The sequence below is a fragment of the Orbicella franksi genome, chromosome 15 (assembly GCF_964199315.1).
Source record: "Orbicella franksi chromosome 15, jaOrbFran1.1, whole genome shotgun sequence".
In the NCBI taxonomy this organism is placed as follows: Eukaryota; Metazoa; Cnidaria; class Anthozoa; order Scleractinia; family Merulinidae; genus Orbicella; species Orbicella franksi.
Genome location: NC_138159.1, coordinates 2,352,003 through 2,371,952, shown reverse-complemented (window position 1 = coordinate 2,371,952; position 19,950 = coordinate 2,352,003). Strand labels below are relative to the sequence as shown.

The following is a 19,950-nucleotide window of genomic DNA, read 5'->3' as shown; positions in this document are numbered from 1 at the left end:
AATCACGTATTGTTCTTTTAGTATTTTCAGGCCTTAAACTTAATCATTTTTTCACTTGATAATGACGTTACAGTAACGTCGAAACGTCGTCGAATTAGCTCTTTAGGTTTTTCACCATGTTCTTGAGAAACATCTTATCGCAATTTTTATAGTTAAATGTTTTTCAAAGTCACTTCTTCTCCGCACACTTAATTTGTGTCAACACGTTAATTTTCAGTATCAGGCATTCAGGTTCTAATGCCTCATATTGTTGCTCATCTAAGAAGTTTAACCTAATGTTCGACCCTTCAGCCCATTGTTGGCCATTTGCATAACCAAGTTTACACAGTAATAGATGCAATAAAAATATTGGCTGTCACGATTACATTTCGTGACTTACTGAACAACAGTTGCATTTACTGTTGGAATAAGGGTTATGGTAGACTGCCAATAGCCTCTAATTTCGTAAGTTCTCTTCGTCGTCACGGGAGGAGCGTTACGTGACGACACAAAGAACGGCTGCGACGGAGACTACTAATTTCGGCGATGGATCGTGGGGCGGGAGAAATACACACGCGCGGGCGAAATTGCGAGTAGACGCGTGTATTTCTCCCGCCCCACGATCCATCGCCGAAATTAGTAGTCTCCCTCGCAGCCGTTCTATTGTGGTTGATGGTGTGACAACAGAATTTTGGCAGATCGCCGAGAGGTTATTTCTGTCCTTGACCTTGCGAAATTACATCACATCAAAACGTAGACTACGAGTAGTCCGGGGAGTAGTCCCTCTTTTGCTCAGTCTGTCGTGCGTGACGCGAAAGAAAACCGCGAGAAAAAAATGGCCGCGTGAAATCCTGCTTCTCACGCGCCAACAGTAGTTCGCGCGGCCATGGTATTTTTTTTTTTTTTTGGCGGTTTTGTTTCACGTCACGCACGACGGACGAAGCGAAAGAAGGACCGCTCGTAGTCTACATCAAAACTAAAGCTACCAAGAGAGACGTACAAACCTTGGATTGACCCAAAAGGCTCAGCAATGACTTCAATATCATCTGTGATTGTCAGCTTCATAGTTGTTGCTTTTGGTGAGTAATCAAAACTAGCCACGATTAACGATAATTTGATGTGATAATTCACTTCTATTCCGATGATTTTGGGCTGTGTCGTGCATTGTTGTTTAGCGATAAGATTGCTGACGAATTTAGCTGATATGTCAGTCAGGAAACATATGCCTGTCTGCCCTTACGTTTTTCCTTCAGTAAATGCTAATCAAATCTCTACTTGGTTGCATTAATTGAGAGATTTGAGATTCTGAGATTTGAGAGGTTTGTTTGCGCTCTTCATGTCATGATCAGGAAAGACTATTACTTGTAAATAATTCGGTTGGGACGAGCTGCTGTACTTGAAGCTCCCGGTCGATTCGGGGTTAAATAATAGGCATCCTATCCAGATATCTTCTTCCCTTTGACAAGCGATTCTTGTGTAGAGCCATAGGGCCCGGTTCAGGGGCCCGTTTCTCGAAGGTTCGCACCCGGAAAGCCGTAGCAAAGTCTCAAACTTTATCATTACAGAGCTGTTTTATTTACATATTCTTATTTATGACCAGAAGTTCCCTTCATACAAAAAGTTTCAGGCGTATACACCTTTCTGTTTTGAGATACAGATTAACTAGAAATAGGCTTTGCGGGCCCGAAAATTCGAGAAATAAGTGCAAAAATTATTTACTAAAAATCTACTCATAGCGCGGTAACTTTTGGAATACTATTTAAAACAACTCAACTTAGTTCATTTCTCTAAGTGACCTCGCGATTAAATTCTCAAGTATTATCGAGAAACCTCGTAAGAATCTTTAAGCGAGCGTTATTGTGTTTAACACGAAACGTCTGTTTAACTTCAAGTTCAGTTTTCTCTCGCGGGGTCAACTTGAGAGCTTAAGGCCCGATAAGTTCTTCTAAACTGTTATCAAAATATTATCATGAGTGTTTTTTGGTAACTTAATTTTTGCCATTATTGCTCGAATGTTCTAAATTCGTTGAATGCGATTCGGCTCATGTGAAGTACGTCGTCTGAACCGGGCGTAAGGTTGCAGGGAGACATCACACGAACAATATTAATCAATTTAGGTACTCCGGAAACTGATGAAATTTCTGAGAAAACAAACCGAAAGAGCGGACAACATGAAATGTGTTCGAGATCCACCTGGACTCTTTATATTTCCATAAGCACGGTTTACTCCGACCATATCCAGACTGGGATACAATTACAAGATTTCGCAACCGTTTTCACAGTTTAAACACTAAATATTTGCCCTTCCTGTGAGCCTGTGAGATTGATTTACTTGTAGTTCCACTCGGCTTTGCGGCCAACTCATCTCGTTCAACAGTAAATGGACTGAGCAAAGCGCGTTTGGTCGTGATCTCAATTCAAATTGCACGGAAAGCTGCTATTTTCAACGCGAACAGAATAACTCACTTAGTGGAGTTCTTTCCTTGTTTCGTTCCAGACTCTCTAAAAGGTGCAAGCTAGTGTCTGAAGGCCCTGAACACAACCTCAAAATTGTCCGATTAAATTAACAAAACAATCAAGAGATTTCAAAATGATTTGAGCGTGTATAGTCCTATATAGCCCCAAAACAGCCAAGAGAAAAACTTTTACCCAAATAAATTCCAAGCATCTGCAATATTTCAACCCCTTCCCCCCCACACTCCCCCCCCCCCCCCCGCAGGGCCTTCCCACTTACCCGTCGCGAATATCGTGTAGCCCCCTCCCCTCATCCCCTCACCAAGAAGTGGTAACTGGTAGAGGTAATGGTAACTTTATTTGTACACGATAAATCCTTCAGCAAAGATTATAAAATGATACAAGATCAACTAATTATCCCTAACTGGACTAAGCTAAAATACCTACTAAAAGCTGCTTTACCAGGATGCCGTGTTAAAACGCATTCAAAACTGTGGTGTCGTATGTCAAGTTTAAAATTGTTGCACGAAGGTCACTGGAGAGGCTGTTCCACAACCTGGTTCCGCTGTAAGAGAAACTCTTCTTCAAATAATATAATTGGCGCAGGACTACGGAATAGCCAATATATTTTCAGTACTCCTTAATCGATATGATGTTATGTCGTTTCGAAACACAAATCTAGTACTCAGATACTCAGGGGTGGTCATCCCATGTAAAGATTTGTACATTATAACAGCAGCTGATTCCAATCTTAATATTTGAGTCTTTGTTACTCATGCTATTGTTGTTTGTTGTTTCCAGTTTCTTGCAGTGTTTGCGAAGCTGCGTCTTCCAGGTCAAATGATCAAAAGCTTTTGTTCTATGTGTTTGGATCTGAGGCCATTTACGTCATCGACCCAGAGAGCAAGACAGTTTTGTCGAAGATCGAAGCTGAGGGTGTTTGTACCAAATCAAACAACCGATACTCCAGGTAACATATCTCTCCCAGGGGGCTAATAAAGCAATAGGGACTGCATCTCCGTTACCATCCCCCCCCCCCCACCCCGCCGACGCTCTTGATCCCCCAGGATTTTTAGTACGTTTTGGTTAGTTGAAATTAATTAATTAATTAATTAATTTTTGAGACAATTCCTTTCCTTTTCTTTTTTGGATCCCGAATGCCAACTACACCATGAACTATGACTTACTGCTGCTCAAACTGGAAATAAACTCGAGCAGGCTCTAATCAAGTTGTCGCAAATAAAAGAAACTCGGTTTTAACGCTGTTGATGTATAGACCCCTCGCTGTCATCATCATCAACAACCGACTGAAAAGTTTCACTGGGGGACCCCACTTAGGCAACCACCAACATGGTCCTGCTCACCGTTGAAGACTAAGAATCAAGATGTGTTTTCTCGTCACTATTCCATATACCTCGAATGGCATTAGTGTGGAGAAGTTGTTCGATCATCTAAACAGTACTAATCTCTGGCTTTAACAGGAATAAATGCTCGTTTGGATATGCGGTGTTGGTGAGAGATGAGCTCATTTTCTTCAGTGATATGCCTGGGAATCGCGTTCACGTCATTGATGTGCAAAAAGGAAAGGTAAATGTTTTGCTGGACTAAAAAGTTCAAGCCGATCGTAGTGTAATTCCAACCACTGCGAGCTGTAATTAAATGTACTCAAGATCAATTTAAGATTTCACTTAAAGGTTTCTTAACGCTGTCTTAAATGGAACCTAAATCACCGTTTACGTACGAACAAAAAGCTTGGCTTTTAAGAACTCTAAGAAGGCGGTTGTGGCATGGAGGTTGAGAAGAAGATCCCGCTGGCTGGATGAATAATAAAATAAACCAAAATAAACGACACGTTTGGTTACAATTGAAAGAGACAGTAGATGTTAATCCTCAAATTTACGCTTTGTTTTCTGCTCTTCTCCGAGAGGTCATCGAAACAATTCCTACAGGGGGGTACCCATATGATCTGTATTACCTACACTGGCTAAAAGAGGTCTGGGTTAATACGTGGACTAACTCTACCTTTGACGTCATCAACACCGCGGGGAAACTGGAGAGGACTCACAAGGCTATCAAAGCGCATGTAAAACCAGGTTAGTGCTTTCATCAGCGATTTCATGGTTTACCAAAAGCTCAAAGAGATGCAACAAAAATTAAATGTTTTTTTTTTTCTGGACTACGAGTAGGCTCGATTACCAGCCGCTGTTCGGGAGAGGAGCCTGCGCTCCTCCCCCGGGGAGGAACACAGAAAGCGGCGGAAATCGAGCCTAGACTACGAGTAATCCCTAATTTTTCTTTGGGACAGTAAAGAGACCGAAACACGCGAGCGCGCATGAAATTGCTTCCCGCGAGGAGGGGCTCTTCGCTATCTCCAAGCAAAATTAGGAAACATGATAGTCTTGCTAGTTTGTTCTTCCACAACCACTCAAAAGTAACATCAAAACTACGAACCATAGATTCCTTTTATTTCCTTCGCTGAACTACCCTCCGCCCCTTTTTCTTGGCATAATTAACTTGCTTTTCCTGTGAGAATTCTTACTGGATCATTGTTTTATGTATCATTATTTCTCGTGCGTTGGCTGGTGCATTTCTCTGGTTGGTTTTGCTACCACTAGTGAGACCATTGCTCATTTGCAATTCCCCTAATATCTTTTTTTTGTGAAAAGTTAGTCATTATTCATTGTGGTCAGGAGCCCATTTGCTCATCAGCTCTTTTCGTGGTAGGTTCTCGGATAAGGACGATAAACCGTGGGTCTCGTCTCACAACAATTGGTCCAAATAATCTGTGGGACGTTAAAGAACCCACACACTGTTCGAAAAGACAAGGGGACGTAGTTCCCGTTGTGGTGGTATATCTCTATTTCTGATTTCATCTGTCTTTTACACTCATGCATGGGTTGGGTGGGTGGGTGAGATCAAATATGGACTGATAGCGGCTGCCAGAGGCGCCTTTACAGGCTGACGTCCGATCTCACCCTATACAAGAATTGTAAACCGCCATGAGACAGTGGTTGGCATGTGCGGGATATAAATCCATTACCATTACCATTACCGTTACGTTTAGGGTGTCTGTGTTTTTGCACTCTTCTTCAGGTTGGACTCACGGCTTCATGTATGCTGACTCACAAGTGAAAGGTGGCGAAGTTGGCTACGTCACTCACCTGTTCAACCCAGGGCTCCATCAACTCGACCTTTCATCCAAGTCGTACAAAGGCCTCGTTAACGTTTCCAATTATGGCTGCACTGGAACTTTGAACATTGCCTACAGCTCTGTGAACAAACACGCATTCGTTCAGTACTATGCTTCCCGCAGATCCGTGGCATTACTAGAGATGGATCTGGCCTCTGATCAGATTGTTAAGAAGTGGAATGCTTCTGGAGCCCCCTACGCTTCACCTGATGGGCGCTATATCGTTACCCTGTACAAATCCGTAAACGAGACTGCAAACCTTCCCCTTGACAGTAAAGTCTTTGTCTTGTTCATACCTGACAACAACAGCGCCGCAGTTTTCAAATCCAAATTCGAGATCCCTGGTGGAGTAAGTAAATTGGTTTTCGACAAGAAGGCTGGCCAGCAAGGAGGCTACCTAGCTTACATCAGCCTTGTCTACAGCGACAAGATAGCTGTGATGGATCTTGATCTGCTCGAGTCATATGCCGCCAAAATCAGTTACATCGAAGGTGTGGGCAGCGTGTTTAGCGCGCCAGGCATGCACTCTGTGCACCGATCTTTGCTCGGGTCGGGGTCTTGGCTGTTGTCTCCCGCTACGGCCAACAATTCCGTTGCCATCATCAACACCGCCACACGAGAGCTGCATGGGATGGTTATGGGCGTGGTCGGGGGTAGCAGGCTGCTCGCGGTGCATTCATCTCTACCTTCGCCTAGCGGTGCTGCAGAGAAAATCTGCTGCTCACAGGAGAAGCTGATCTTTATCTTGCTGTTTTCTTTTTACAAGGCCATTGCCTGAGTGAACAAACCAGGACATTACGCTGCTGATACTACAATACAAGCGTTTAAGCTCTCGGTATATGTTAGCTTGAACACCTTCATATTCTGCGAACAAACGAACGCCTGACGAGAATTAGAGTGTACGTAGACTGTAAAGCTTTGAATCCGACTAGTAAAGCCGCTTGTAGGAGGGCATCGTGCAGTGGTTGCTTCTAGTTTTTATTGAGATATCAGAATAATAAAACACGGCACACGGTGCCTTAGAATTCTGGTGAGGTTGAAAGAAACTGGTCTATCCAAATACCACACACCCCCTCACCAGAACTTCGAAGGTTTCGCCATCACCGACTCTCCACACACTTATCTTCAACTGCCACGGAATTTCTCGTCTCATTTTCTCGTAGAGGACAACAACCAGAGACAGAGTACTTGCATGGTTCAATTTGATTGCAATTAATTATCTAATCTTTTATTTCTTTTGTGTCCGCTGTTCAGCTTGCAAAGATTCGGTAAAGTAGCCTTTTGGTGATATTAGTTGTGAAGAATGGTTTCATACATAGTTTGCATCCCTATTACAACATTCAAAGCACGCGTCTTCAGTGACAACTGTCAATGCAAAACAGACATGAAGATGTGGAGATCGTTGAGCGGTAGTGAAAATAAAGCCTAAAAAATCATATATTGGAACCGCAGATTAAAAAATGAAGGTGTAAGGGATCGTCGCAGTCACAGTTCAGATAAATAATTTCATATTTTCACACACATTTATTCATCACTTGACGGGTTTGATGTGAAGTTTATATGAAATAATTCATATATGAACTGCGGTTGTAGATGATAGTGAAGAATGATCATCGCAGTAAATTTTCCAATTTAAGCAATTGGAAAGAAGAAGCCTGAAAAAATCAGGGCTTCAACGGGATTCGAACCCGTGACCTCCGCGAATACCGGTGCGATGCTCTACCAACTGAGCTATGAAGCCTACAACCGCAGTTCATATGTGAATTATTTCATATAAACTTCACATCATTTCACTCCTCACGAGAAGATATGAACTCAATAAATTGACCTCGCTCCCAATGTGTGGCTTCATAGCTCAGTTGGTAGAGCATCGCACCGGTACCGCGGAGGTCACGGGTTCGAATCCCGTTGAAGCCCTGATTTTTTTAGGCTTCTTCTCTCCAATTGCTTAAATTGGAAAATTTACTGCGATGATCATTCTTCACTATCACTTCACGGGTTTATTACGCACCAACAAAACGAACACCTCCCAGTTGGCTTGTTAGCTCAGTTGGTAAAGCACTGCACCCGTCGGTATCGCAGAGGTCATGGGTTCGATGTACAAGCCTGAATTCTTTATCAGGCCTTATTTTCACCACTGCTTAATTAACTAGTGTTCATAACTGCGACGATCACTCACATCTTCATTCTTTAATCCGCAGCTCAGATATATGCGTTTCATATAGTCACAGTCATTTACAAAAGGAAGACACGTTTAGCGCGACTCTTTGCATTGAGTGTCACAAGTAATTCTGGTTTGCTTTGGTTTCGCTTTACTTCGCTCGGTGATTGGTTGGAATAACTTGCGCCACTTTCTCAACCAATGAGAAGCAAAACCAAAACCAATCTTCACTTGGTCGCACGCACTTTCCGGCGCTTTCAGCCAGTTTTTGCTTTGAATTCCGATTGGTGTTTGTGGCTTTTGTGATTGGTCAGAGTAATTGCTTTCGTTTTGGCATGACATTAGACTTTCTTGGTTACACTACACTCCTGGGTGAGCCAGCTTAAAGTGTAGCCGAATAATGTTTTTGCAGGCATGACATTAGACTCTCTTGCTTAAACTACACTCCTAGGTGTGCCACCTTAAAGTGTAGCCGAATAATGTTATTGTAGGCATGACATTAGACTCTCTTGGTTAAACTACACTCCTGGGTGTGCCACCTTAAAGTGTAGCCGAATAATGTTATTGTAGGCATGACATTAGACTCTCTTGGTTAAACTACACTCCTGGGTGTGTCACCTTAAAGTGTAGCCGAATAATGTTATTGTAGGCATGACATTAGACTCTCTTGGTTAAACTACACTCCTGGGTGTGCCACCTTAAAGTGTAGCCGAATAATGTTATCGTAGGCATGACATTAGACTCTCTTGGTTAAACTACACTCCTGGGTGTGTCACCTTAAAGTGTAGCCGAATAATGTTATTGTAGGCATGACATTAGACTCTCTTGGTTAAACTACACTCCTGGGTGTGTCACCTTAAAGTGTAGCCGAATAATGTTATTGTAGGCATGACATTACACTCTCTTGCTTAAACTACATTCCTAGGTGTTTCACCTTAAAGTGTAGCCGAATAATGTTATTGCAGGCATGACATTTGACTTAGTTACACTACACTCCTGGGTGAGCCACCTTAAAGTGTAGCCGAAGAATGTTATTTTCTGGCATGATATAAGATATTTTGATTATATCTTGTAAATTAGGTTATTAATATTGGAGTGAATGCTTGCATCAACAGAAGACTGATAGAATTACTCTGATTAAGATCAGATTTTTTGCAGTGTTCAAATCATTTTATGAAAAGGTCTTCCTCAGATTTTCTAGGGGAAATGCTTGGACAAAAACGTCTTCAATGATGTTGAGAATTTGAATCCTGTTAAGCTGGACCTATAAATATAATTCATTGTTTGCCAGTCAGTAACCATGTAGCAAATAGAATACAATGATAGTACACATTAATAAACAACCATCAACTGGCAAAAGACCTTATGGTTAGAGATAAGCCAACCATAATATGGGCTGCTGAAAAAAATCAATTGTAACTTTTCAGTAAGTGCTTCATTAATTACAAAACATTGTCTATTCTTAACCTGGAAAAGGTGGCAAGGTCAAATTTGAAGGATCCCCTAAAAATGGATCAAAATACTATTACAAAATTTATACACCTGCATCATCATCATCTTCATCATTATTGATAAACTGTGGTTGAAAATTACTGACTATTACTTTTCCTGACAATTCCCATAAAAAGTTTGGACAGTCTAAATGAATTATATTTCAACAATCCAAGCTGGACTGACCTGACATTGAACTCACAAGAAAATTATGTGTGAAATTTCTAGTTGTCAGCAAAATACTTTGTTTTGAGTCTTGAAAAAGCAAGCAGCACTGAAACAAAAACAAGAGGGAAACAGTCTGTGTTCGCACTGATCAGACCCTCCAAGGTACGTAGTCTGTCCTTGCCTTTTTGCTCTTCTTCATATTTTGGGATTAAATTGGTAATGTGCTCTTTACTGTTACCCATGATGTTTACACACGTCTTTTAAATTTTAAAGATTCATTTCATTTCTAAAACAGTCATTTCAAGAACGTGCACGATCATGCAAGAACGTTAAACTTATCTACAACAGATAACTTGCCATATACAAATAATGCAAAATACAGATAGCCTCATTGCAATGTGTTGCAACATGTACAGTGTAGTTCAATATTTTAAAACTGAGGTATTCTTTCAAGACTCTTGATCTTTTAACAGCAACCCACAATTATATTAATTTTCTTAGTATCATCTTCCTTGCACGAGTAAATCTTTGTCCCCGCTATAATTCATGGTCTTAAAGACAGCACAATGAGCCAAGAATGATTCATCGGTATCTGTGAGAAGAAGAGGAATCAGTCAAGGAGGTAAGATTGGGGAGTAAATGAGTTATTTGAAATTACAGCATCAAAAACAGTAAGCGCATTACCTCATGTAACCAGCTCAGAAAGGGCAGAGAAACGCATTACAAGCAACAAGCATGGGAAAACATGTAACCAGTTGCAAGCACGAGAAAACATGTAACCAGTTGCAAGTGCTAGAAAAAATGTAACCAGTTGCAAGCATGGGAAAACATGTAACCAGTTAAAAGTGCGGGAAAACATGTAACCAGTTACAAGCGTGGGAAAACATGTAACCAATTACAAGGGTGGGAAAACATGTAACCAGTTGCAAGCACGGGAAAACATGTCATCAGGTGGCTGGCAAGTGCAGCAAATGTGAGCTGCAGCAACATCACATAAACATGGAAAATAGCACACATAACTGAGATAAGCTTGCATTACGCTTGCCATGAAAACAGTGCCATTTCTCACAACAACATGTCTTACCTCCAGCAGCATCTGACAACTCCACCCAATCAGCTAACCACCGCACCAGTGCCTCCGGGTCAACATCAGTCGTGTCCAGACCTCTTGAGTGACAAACCTGACAAAAATGGGAAAACTAGACCATACTACAAAGGCAGGTACATCATCCTCTTACTGTCATTGTTCTGCCATTTTGCAAGACAAATTACCATGTAAATAGAAGGTCCACTATTTTTAACTCAATCCTGCCATCCCTTTCTACTCAGAATGTTTATCCGGAGCCTGCCTGGTTAGAGTCTCAGTTCTCTGCATAATATCCATAACCTGAGATTTTCTGTTTTTCATCCCACATCCCACGATCAATTTTAATTTTACTGTAAACATTTAACTAGTATGACCTTTTCTAAAAGACCCGTCTTTTTGGTCTTTTTCTGGATTTTTAAAAACCATAGTTTTGGATGTCCAAGAAGCTTTGCATACACACACATGAAGAAATATGCCTTTTACAGCAAGGAGAGCAATGGGAGTTGCATTTGCAGGCACAAGAGAGTGCATCTGCACATGCACAATCTCAGGAAACTTAAGCCTTGGAAGATAAAACTTCATAAAAGACTTTCATGTGTTTTTCAATGCTTGCTCACCGTTTTCAATTGTTCCTCTTGTAGATTCTCCAGACCTTCTCTCTTCAAAGCAGCATCTTCCTTCTTAATTGATTTCAGCACATGTTTTAGACGAGCTCGCAGAACTGGTTTTGGCAGCCAGGGACTGATTAGCCAAACATGACTGAGTTTTTTCTGTGAAATATTCATCACAATTAAGAAAATGATAGAAAACATGTACTGTGTTTCTATCAAGTTATAAAAACATGAGTGGAAGTTTGGGAGAACATGAGCTGACAGGCGAGACACCTTTTTTGAGTTCTCCCAAACTGTCAGGAGTGCTTAGACTATTAAACAATTGGATTATGAGCTCGAGATTTCTATCGCATGATACGATAATGCAGTTGACGACGGTACAGCCCGAGTCAACTATCCCACATAGAAAATGAGAGCCAATAAGCAAATTGTTTGAGTATAAATCTACTAGTCATTCAAAACTTTATCTAAATCCTTGTCAGAGACACTTTGAAATTTTCTAACATATTATATTAAAATTTATGTGGTCAAGAAAAGTTTAACCTAGGACTCTCGCCAAAAGAACAACAATTTGAAACCTGATAAAACAGCACTTCTTGGTTTTAGCTGAACTTAAGAGTGAACTTACAAGTTAAAAGGCTAAGCTGGTAATTGTGGGGAAACGTCACTCACCAAGTGATAGCGTGGTAAATGGTCAAAACCAAGAAGTTCTCCCTTAAAGAACTCTGCCATGCTTAAGAGCTCTTCATTGGATGGGTGTTGTTTGTTTACAACCTTAGGAAAAATTATGACAACAAAGTAATTATTATTGATGACAAACAGATCAAAACATCTTCTACAATACACACGCCTGGCTTAAATCAAATGATTAAAACGCATCATTCAACTGTTTTGCATCATCTTCAGAGATCCCTTCAAAGGCATTAAGATATTTGTTGACACCAATTAGTTTCATCTGTTGGGATTCTTAATTCTTCATTTGTTTGGATTTTTATGTAAGAAAGAAATTCTTATAACCCAAATCTTTGTTAAACTGCTATTGCTTTCCTAGAAATCTTAGCTGGAATTCTGATATTCAAAACACAATATTTTGTTTACCTGAAAATTCAGAGGGTATACACATACATATTCAGAGAACTTCTACCTTTGGGATCAGGGGTTTGATTAAGGGCTGGGCACCAGGCAAATTGACCGGCTGTAAGGATGATTTTGCCCAGTGGGTTTGACCATCTAACAGAAAATTTTTCTTAAAAAAAAGTTCAGTTCTAATAGTTTTGCCTGCCTGTGAAAAGCAGTTGCCCTTGTACTGAAAACATTAATGAAATACCTGTTTGGAATTAAAAAAAAAAACTATATTGTTTTTTTCTTTCAAGGTGGGGGGCAGGCATGGCCTGCGAACACAGACATATTTCCAGCTGTCACTTGTCCGATAATTTTTTCTTAGAGCATTAAACAAGAGCCATACAAAAAAAAAGACATCAGGACTTCAAATAATGGCCAGTCAACTGACAATGTCTGGTCAAATCCTTAGACGGCTGGACAATTTGTCCAGTCGTTTATGCTGGTAAGGAAAAAATTAAAATATTTTAGAGTTTCAAGTTTTAAATATTCAAAGGTTCAATATTATTGGCATTTGTGAAAAAGGAGGGGAAAAGGGGGATACTTAACTGTATACCAGACCAAGAACTTTTAATAAACGACTCGTAATGGTCATAAAATTTCCGGCTATCCTTGCAAATTTTCACTCAAATGTGATACTGATTTTGCTGTACCTAAATCTTTACACGCACTTCACTCAAGTTCTAAACTTAAGTTCGGGGGCGTTATATCTTAATGGTAGGGGACGTTATGTCTTATAGGGGGCGTTATGTCTTGTAGTTGGGGGGCGTCATGTCGGGGGCGTTATATCCTGGGGGCGTCATGACCGTAAACCGTGCCACTTTTCCTGCATTGAGATCAATGCTCATGTACAATAAATGCATTGAAAATTTACTTGTTTCACATTTAAACATCATGTGAAGGGGGGAGGGGACACTTTTATAGTGATAAGATGTAATAGATGTTTGTCCAGCCAAAAATGGGATGTGTCCAAGCAAAAATAGGTTTGACCAGACAATTTGACCAGTGCCAGCTGCGAAATTATTTGAAGCCCTGGACATGCTTCACAGGTTAGGGGAGGCATTACTCTTGGAACTTCATGGCAAAGCACATTACAGCCGTGAAACCTAAGTTTACCTTTACTGAAGTTGACATTAAGTCTTTTGAGCGCCTGCTTGCTTTATAACTCAGTGCTAGTCTTCCAATTTCTCTCACAATAGGAAGATGATGTTTCTGTCTTCTTCTAACATCCTGTAGTTCAAATTTCCTCCGCTGGTGAGGTTGCCAATAATGATGGGATAACAGTTGCTTGGGATAAAGGAAGCTGAAAATATCAAATGAAAAGTAAAATGATTTATTAAGTTTAGAAACAGCTTTAAGAATTTGAACAACAATACATAACCTCTAATAAAAAAAATAGATCAAAACACCTGTAACAAGCACTGGTCTGTTTTCTGTTGTATTGTTGTTTTTCTTTTGTTTCTATTTTCTGGGTTTTATTCTCGTGTAGCTTGAATGATGTCTATGATATGACACCTTATATGTTGCACGATGCAAAATGCACAGGTGATGACGATGCCTGTGATACACTCAAATGTTACAGTCTACTATATCATATGCAGCTTTCATCAATTTATTGGGACCTAAGAAATGGACTATTCACATTCTACCTTGCCTTTTTTTGAAAGCATATTCTTGTGAAAAAAAACTCATATGAACAACTCATTTTCATGTATGAGAAAAAAATGTATGAGATTTGGCACCACGACTTGTTTCAAAACCTATCGGCTAAAATATAAGTTCTCTAGTATGGCTGGCTTCCTTTAACCAGAAACCTTGATCAACCCCAGTATTCTATGGAAACAAAACAAAATTTTATACCATTCTTTAACACTTACGCTACAAACGGAACTGCATAGCCCAAGAATGGTATAAAGAATCCCACCACAACAGGCAAGCTCTTCAGAAGATCTTTTCTTGTCTATAATAATGTACAGAAACACTGTCACTCACTGTGGTTCCAGGCCTCACATTCTGTTCCCAAGGAAGGTCATGGAAATTAATCAGAGCAGAGGGGGTTTTCAAAATTAACCCTGTACTAGAACTCATTTCTTAGTTTCTATTACTATATTGTTATCTTATCAAGTCGTGTTTCCATAGAAAGCAACACTAGAGTCAGGGGATTAGGGCTTGTAACATGGACAGGATTTTCATTACAGCTTAGGGTATTCATTTTAAATATTCGTTTAGCCTAACTCTTTAGGGTTATCAGATGTTCCAACCCCTTAGGATGTCCATGTTTGAGACTAATATTCACAGAATACTACAACATATTCCAGCACTAGGGGGTAATACTCTCTTTTGTTGTGCCTCCCAATGCAAATATGTTTTCCGATTGGAGGGGAATGTGTCACATGTCATGGGCTCAAACTCACTAACTCTCTCGGAAAGACATGTTACTCTCATAGTGCCTCTCTCCACCCATGGTATATAAATGGGTACCGGCAAATTAAATGCTGGGGTACAACCCTGCAATGGACTAGCATTCCATCCGGGGGGGAGATGAAATACAGTACTTCTAGTCGCTTCATGCTACGGAAACTGGGATAAGCTCCAGCCTGATGGACCACTATACAGAATTTACTATTACCTCACCTACAAGTATGCTTGGAGGATTTTTTTTTTTTTGAAAATCAGCCAACCACTCCCTCAAAAGTTAAATGGTTTATCTATCCCTTAATTAACTTTGGGAGCTGGTTCTTTTCTGGCCAGTGATGTCTTTTCAATACTTTTGTCACTCGACTGAACACAAGATTGGAACTAGTTTCCGTCGGTGGTAAATATGAGCTTCAGTCATATCCAATAAAAGGATTCTGGTAGCTCTTAGGGGTCTTTTATATTACCAACACAGTTTTCTTGAAGGAATTTCCGTCATTTTACAAGAGTCTCCCAGGGTCCCGATGGGAATAAAATATTTTAAACATTACAGAGTCAGAGCTCTCAAACTTTTTACCTGATGTAAATGGATAATTTCCTCTGTTTTTAAACTGTCCCAGTTGAAAGCATTATTTTTCAGCTTCCTCTGTATCTCAAACATTAACTTCACATCCTTTCCCAACTGCTTGCTTCCTGAGACAAATGAGTTAATAACTTTACGAAATTTTTGAATCCGCGAATCGCCGGATCTCGTCGCATTAGTTGAAGAGGTTGAAAAGTTTGTTTGACGGCAATCCAGTCGATTATAAACAGTTCCAACAACTCTAACGTGACTGAAAGTTCTTTGTTGAAGTCCATAGAAGTGGCAATTTGTCGAAGAACGATAGTACAAACCGAAACACTGGGTTGCTCGACGAAAACTTTGCATCGCCATATTTATTTTCCGAGTCTATATTTGTTTCCAGGTTGCTCTCTCGCATAGATCCTCATCGGGGTAGGGTGACGGTACAGGGTCAACTGTTCAAAGTCCTGCTTACTAACACAGTGGTTGACATAAAACCTTAGCAAAAGAATCGATTTTCCTCAGAGGAATCTAAAAGCTAAGCCATGGACCTCAAAAACACCTCAGCTAACTTCTCCAAAAGCTTTCTTTCCCACCCTGCCCTACCAAAATTATCCTTTTCTTTCCCAAGCCCCTCTCGGAAAGTGTGGGCAAACATGGCGGCCCGGCGCGTTCTAACCTATCGGGAAGTAAAACACTGAGTATTTCTTTACCATTTTAACGCAAACAAAAAATAATAATGATAATAGTTACTAGCGCACTTCTTCAAAAAAGCTGTTGCTTTCAAAACGGAGCAAGGACTAAGGAATGGCAAATATGGTGCCGCCTGCTTCACGGAACAAAATCTCGTGACCAGAAATTCCCGGGAAAGTGGTTTTCTAGAGCTTCGAATGTCATGTATGTGAAGAGTGAAAACGTACTTCGATACTCTTATGAGAAGCTGGGTGGCTTTGTTCAAGCTTTCGAAGATCTAGTGGGGATTTCCGATGTGCAAGAAGCTCAGACGAGCGTCAAGAAAGCAGAGAACGAATTCATGACAACTCGAGGTCAGGTCCAATCAGCAAGGTCCTCACTAAGCTCTGTTCAGGAGAAGCTAAAAGATGTGCGCCGTAAATTGGACCGAATTCCTCGTGATGACGAACGTTATCTAGCTTTAGCGACAGAGGAGCATCGGATTCTGGTTGAAGAGAAAAGGATTAAGAGCGAATATGAACATTTGGAAGCTTTGGAGAGAGATCAATTTGCGCTTCTGTCTGGAGCTGTTAGGGATTCTCATGAAAGAGAGAGAGCTAGAGCGGAGAGGACTAAGCACTGGTCTGTGATTGGCTCTGTTGGTGGTGCAGCACTTGGTAAGAACGTCAGCCTTAAATTCCCATTTTCTTTGGGAGGTGTGATATTTTTACTTCAGCATCTTCGGACCATGTGCTGCATATGGTCATGCTGTAGAGTGGAACCATGAGAATTTTAGATTTCATACCTGCTAGTTACTAGGTGGGGTGGGGGGGGGGGGGGGGCTGGTAGGGCTGGTCAGGGGAGCTAGCAAAATGTTTAACCATTCAAATTGTTTCAAAAAATGGTTAAACAAAATGCTAAAAGATCATTTATTAATTTCACTAATTTTTGTGTTGAAAATATTCCCTCAAACCTTACATATTTGCATAATATTCAACCAGGGGTGGATCTAGGATTTTTCTTAGGAGGGGATGCACCACAAAGGAATGACACAACTGAGGTTTTTTTGCAGAATACCAGTTATATTAGAAAACCAAATGTCATCTCAGGGAGGGGCATGGACCTCCTGCACCCTCCCCCTAGATCTGCCCCTGATATTATTACAATATGGTAGGAATGCTTCAAAGTGGAGGGGTTGTTTTTTTGTGACTGTGTGCAGTCATCTAAAGTAAGGTGTGAAATCCAATCAATGCAAATATTATTGCTTTCAATTGTCTTTTCCAGGAATCCTAGGTTCCTCCATAGTGAACTACATCCGCTTGAAGCAGATCAAAAACTCCATTAAGGAAACAGGAATCACATTAATGCAAAAGACTGATGAGCTTACAGATCTAGTAAAAGCACAAGATAATCAAATGGGTTCACAAGCTAGTGAGCTTAAGGAATCTTTCTCTACACAAAGTAAATTACTGGAACAAAAGCTTGAAGAATTGGGAAGTGTCTTGAACTTTGTTACTCTGAATTCAGCCTCTGATCCTCTCAAGGAGTTTGGAATCCATATTCAGCCTCCTGTATATGCTAAGAGCTTTGCAAGTGGACAATCTTCGGTAACTCAAAACCAAGGACCAAACCAACACCAAGGAAACATTGCTGACATGACAAAAAGCCTTACATCAAGAATTGACTCAGTTATCGAGGTTATGAAAATCAATCAGTACAAAACACAAGGAGATTTTCAGACACTAAAGCAGTACCTGGAGAAACTCGACAGCTCTGTTCTTCAACATGAAGAAAGAACTGCGGAGGAGTTAGAGAAATTAGCCATGTGCATCAGGGACAAATCTGATCTCAGCAGTGGTGTTGAAGATGCTTTAATGCCCAAGAAATTTGCAGAAAGTGATCAGTGGTGGTTAAAAGCAAGCACAATGACCTCAATTCTTTGCACCATTTTGACAGCTACTGTTCTTCTGCATGAGTTTCTTAAGTAAATAATGAAAAGGTTATTTATTAGTAAAATGTGCCTGACTTGTGTTGGTGCCATGGTTGCCAGTGAACACAACGCCCACCTGAAGGGGTGATGTAGGTGACAGAGGTACAGGTGGGCAATTTATAAGGGTGACAAATGGTGTCTAGAAAATAGTGGATCGCAGAAACCGTTGGTGCATACATACACAAACTTTATTTTAATTTGCTCTTATTTTTGGGGTAGCCAGACAGAGCTAATATCTTCAAGGAAGAATAAAGGTATCAATGAAAAAATATCAAAATCAAAATCATCGAGTATGTAATAATATTAATTCATTAACATAATTCTTACCTAATGATATAATAGAAAAATAAGTACATGTAACTACAAGTACTGTTGATCTCAAAATCTTGAAATCCCTTTTGAAGTAAGTCACATAGTCCTTGTTTATCTACTAAATTTGCAAAGATAAATAATAATTATTGATCTTCGGTGGTGTTTTGTATATGTGTTTTTTTTTAAAAAGTGATATTGTGTGACATCGTGAAAGTGGTCCAATTTGAAACAAGTGTCTTGGTGCCTTAATGAGTCTCAGACTTAAACATTCATTACTGCAAGCTTATCAGCCCTAAAAATTTAGAAATTTCAATGTTTTTCAGTTTTAGTCCCGATTTTTCTCTTCACTCTATATCTAGCCTCCTACGCAGGTAGGCTTTGGGCTTGTCACGCAATCTTCCTTCCCCACAAACATGGAAGGAAGATTGCATGACAATCCCACAGAGCATCTGCATAATAGGCTACCCTATATCATGCAGAGAATGACTTATTACTTGGAAGAGCTGAAATAATAGTTGTGGGGGTGGGGGAAGGTATTTTGAACAAGGCAGGCATATAAATTCAAATGTTAACTCTCACTTTTAGTCTACAAGAAATGTACAGTAGAACGTCTGAGGATATAGTAAATTAAAATTCTTGTTGAGTGTGTATTCAGTCTCACATCTTGAACTATGTGGCAAAAATCTTTTGCAAGCTACCTGGAGTTTTACGAAATTATACTCTGGTTTCAAGAAAAACTCAAAGGGTCAGGGATACTTGTCAGGGGTGTAAATGATGGGGGTATGGGTGTAAAATCTTGGATTTTTGTCTCAGTTGCGATGTTTATGACAAAACGACAGGTATCTTTTAGGGTTGCACTAAAAAAAACAAAAAACAAAAAACACTGTCATATTCGTTTTAAAGTGGTTTCTTTTTATAGGGGTCAAATAAAGCTCTAGCAGCGCCCAAATTGGTCTCCATTAGGGGATTGCTTCAAAGTTTCCGACGTGCAACCCCCACCTTTTCACATGGGATTCCCCCCCTTTGTCCCTGGGTGTCAGAGGCTTTTTACGTGCAGTTTCTGGTTGGGTAAAATCTTAAGTCTAACCCCGTCGACCTTCGGCCAACCCGAAGCATCCCGCTGCACGTTGAAAAATATCTGGTAGTAGGGTAAGTAAATACTGACTTGTAAAAATGCTTCATTCAGATAAATAAGACCCCAAAAAATCACTCCAAAAATTAATAAATAAACAGTGGGTGAGGTGGATTTAATAGTTCAGTGCTTCATAAAATAATTGATGCAAAAAAAAAAAGAGATTTGTCTTTCCACAGACGTTTTTTCCCTCGCTTCCGGTTTTTTTCTTTTTTTTTCTTGCCCCACCCCGTTCGTTTTGGCTTGTTTCCCTTTCCCCGTTGGCTCATTCCCCGTACCCCGAATTGCGATTTCGACAAATTCAAGACAAAATAGGTCTCAGGACAGACTAAAAAACACTTCACTGCGTCAAGATCTAACCTGCGTAGAAGTCGTAAAGCTGGGCAAACGGGAAGGGATTTTCGTGTCGGAGTCACGCAACGCTCCACATCCCGTTGCGTGACTTCGGCGCGAGACTTGTGTTTTAAACTATCTTTCGGCTCTAGCGAGGTGTGCAGGCTAACCAAATACTTCTACATCTGATTGAAAAAGAAGTGTTATTTATTTATTTATTTTTATTTTATTTTATTATTATTTTTTGCTTTTTTTCTTCGATTGATTATTTTCT

At 40.3% G+C, this 19,950-nt stretch overlaps 3 protein-coding genes across 4 annotated transcripts; 2 read left to right on the top strand and 1 right to left on the bottom strand.

The window, feature by feature from the left end:
* Positions 1–266: 266 nt before the first annotated feature.
* On the top strand, positions 267–7,290 carry LOC145469060 (follistatin-related protein 5-like). The gene is made up of 5 exons (XM_081452714.1): positions 267–1,058; positions 3,235–3,403; positions 3,915–4,020; positions 4,361–4,526; positions 5,527–7,290. Exons 1-5 carry the CDS (start codon positions 1,010–1,012, stop codon positions 6,399–6,401), a joined length of 1,365 nt encoding a protein of 454 aa, XP_081308840.1. The 5' UTR covers positions 267–1,009; the 3' UTR covers positions 6,402–7,290.
* A 78-nt stretch (positions 7,291–7,368) lies between these two features.
* Positions 7,369–15,612, bottom strand: LOC145469065 (LETM1 domain-containing protein 1-like). Of its 2 annotated transcripts, XM_081452721.1 has the most exons (7): positions 15,253–15,612; positions 14,138–14,220; positions 13,377–13,563; positions 11,814–11,915; positions 11,148–11,300; positions 10,528–10,624; positions 7,369–10,035 (listed from the first exon to the last, which is right to left on the bottom strand). In XM_081452721.1, exons 1-7 carry the CDS (start codon positions 15,607–15,609, stop codon positions 9,947–9,949), a joined length of 1,068 nt encoding a protein of 355 aa, XP_081308847.1. In that variant the 5' UTR covers positions 15,610–15,612; the 3' UTR covers positions 7,369–9,946. The 2 variants fall into 2 exon arrangements, with proteins under 2 accessions (XP_081308847.1, XP_081308846.1); XM_081452720.1 differs by lacking the exon at positions 7,369–10,035 and having other exon boundaries at positions 10,050–10,624.
* Positions 15,613–15,929: 317 nt separating this feature from the next.
* On the top strand, positions 15,930–19,219 carry LOC145469062 (uncharacterized). Its single transcript, XM_081452716.1, has 2 exons — positions 15,930–16,586; positions 17,194–19,219. Exons 1-2 carry the CDS (start codon positions 15,977–15,979, stop codon positions 17,895–17,897), a joined length of 1,314 nt encoding a protein of 437 aa, XP_081308842.1. The 5' UTR covers positions 15,930–15,976; the 3' UTR covers positions 17,898–19,219.
* The last annotated feature ends 731 nt before the right edge of the window (positions 19,220–19,950 follow it).

Coding starts and splice junctions, on each gene's coding strand:
- LOC145469060 (XM_081452714.1), top strand. CDS start 1,010: ATGACTTCAATATCATCTGTGATTGTCAGCTTCATAGTTGTTGCTTTT. Junction 4,021..4,360: donor TTGATGTGCAAAAAGGAAAG/GTAAATGTTTTG, acceptor CTTCTCCGAGAG/GTCATCGAAACAATTCCTAC. Junction 4,527..5,526: donor CAAAGCGCATGTAAAACCAG/GTTAGTGCTTTC, acceptor ACTCTTCTTCAG/GTTGGACTCACGGCTTCATG.
- LOC145469062 (XM_081452716.1), top strand. CDS start 15,977: ATGATAATAGTTACTAGCGCACTTCTTCAAAAAAGCTGTTGCTTTCAA. Junction 16,587..17,193: donor TGTTGGTGGTGCAGCACTTG/GTAAGAACGTCA, acceptor TGTCTTTTCCAG/GAATCCTAGGTTCCTCCATA.
- LOC145469065 (XM_081452720.1), bottom strand. CDS start 15,609: ATGGCGATGCAAAGTTTTCGTCGAGCAACCCAGTGTTTCGGTTTGTAC. Junction 11,301..11,813: donor ATTTACCACGCTATCACTTG/GTGAGTGACGTT, acceptor AATATTTCACAG/AAAAAACTCAGTCATGTTTG. Junction 10,625..11,147: donor AAGAGGAACAATTGAAAACG/GTGAGCAAGCAT, acceptor CATTTTTGTCAG/GTTTGTCACTCAAGAGGTCT.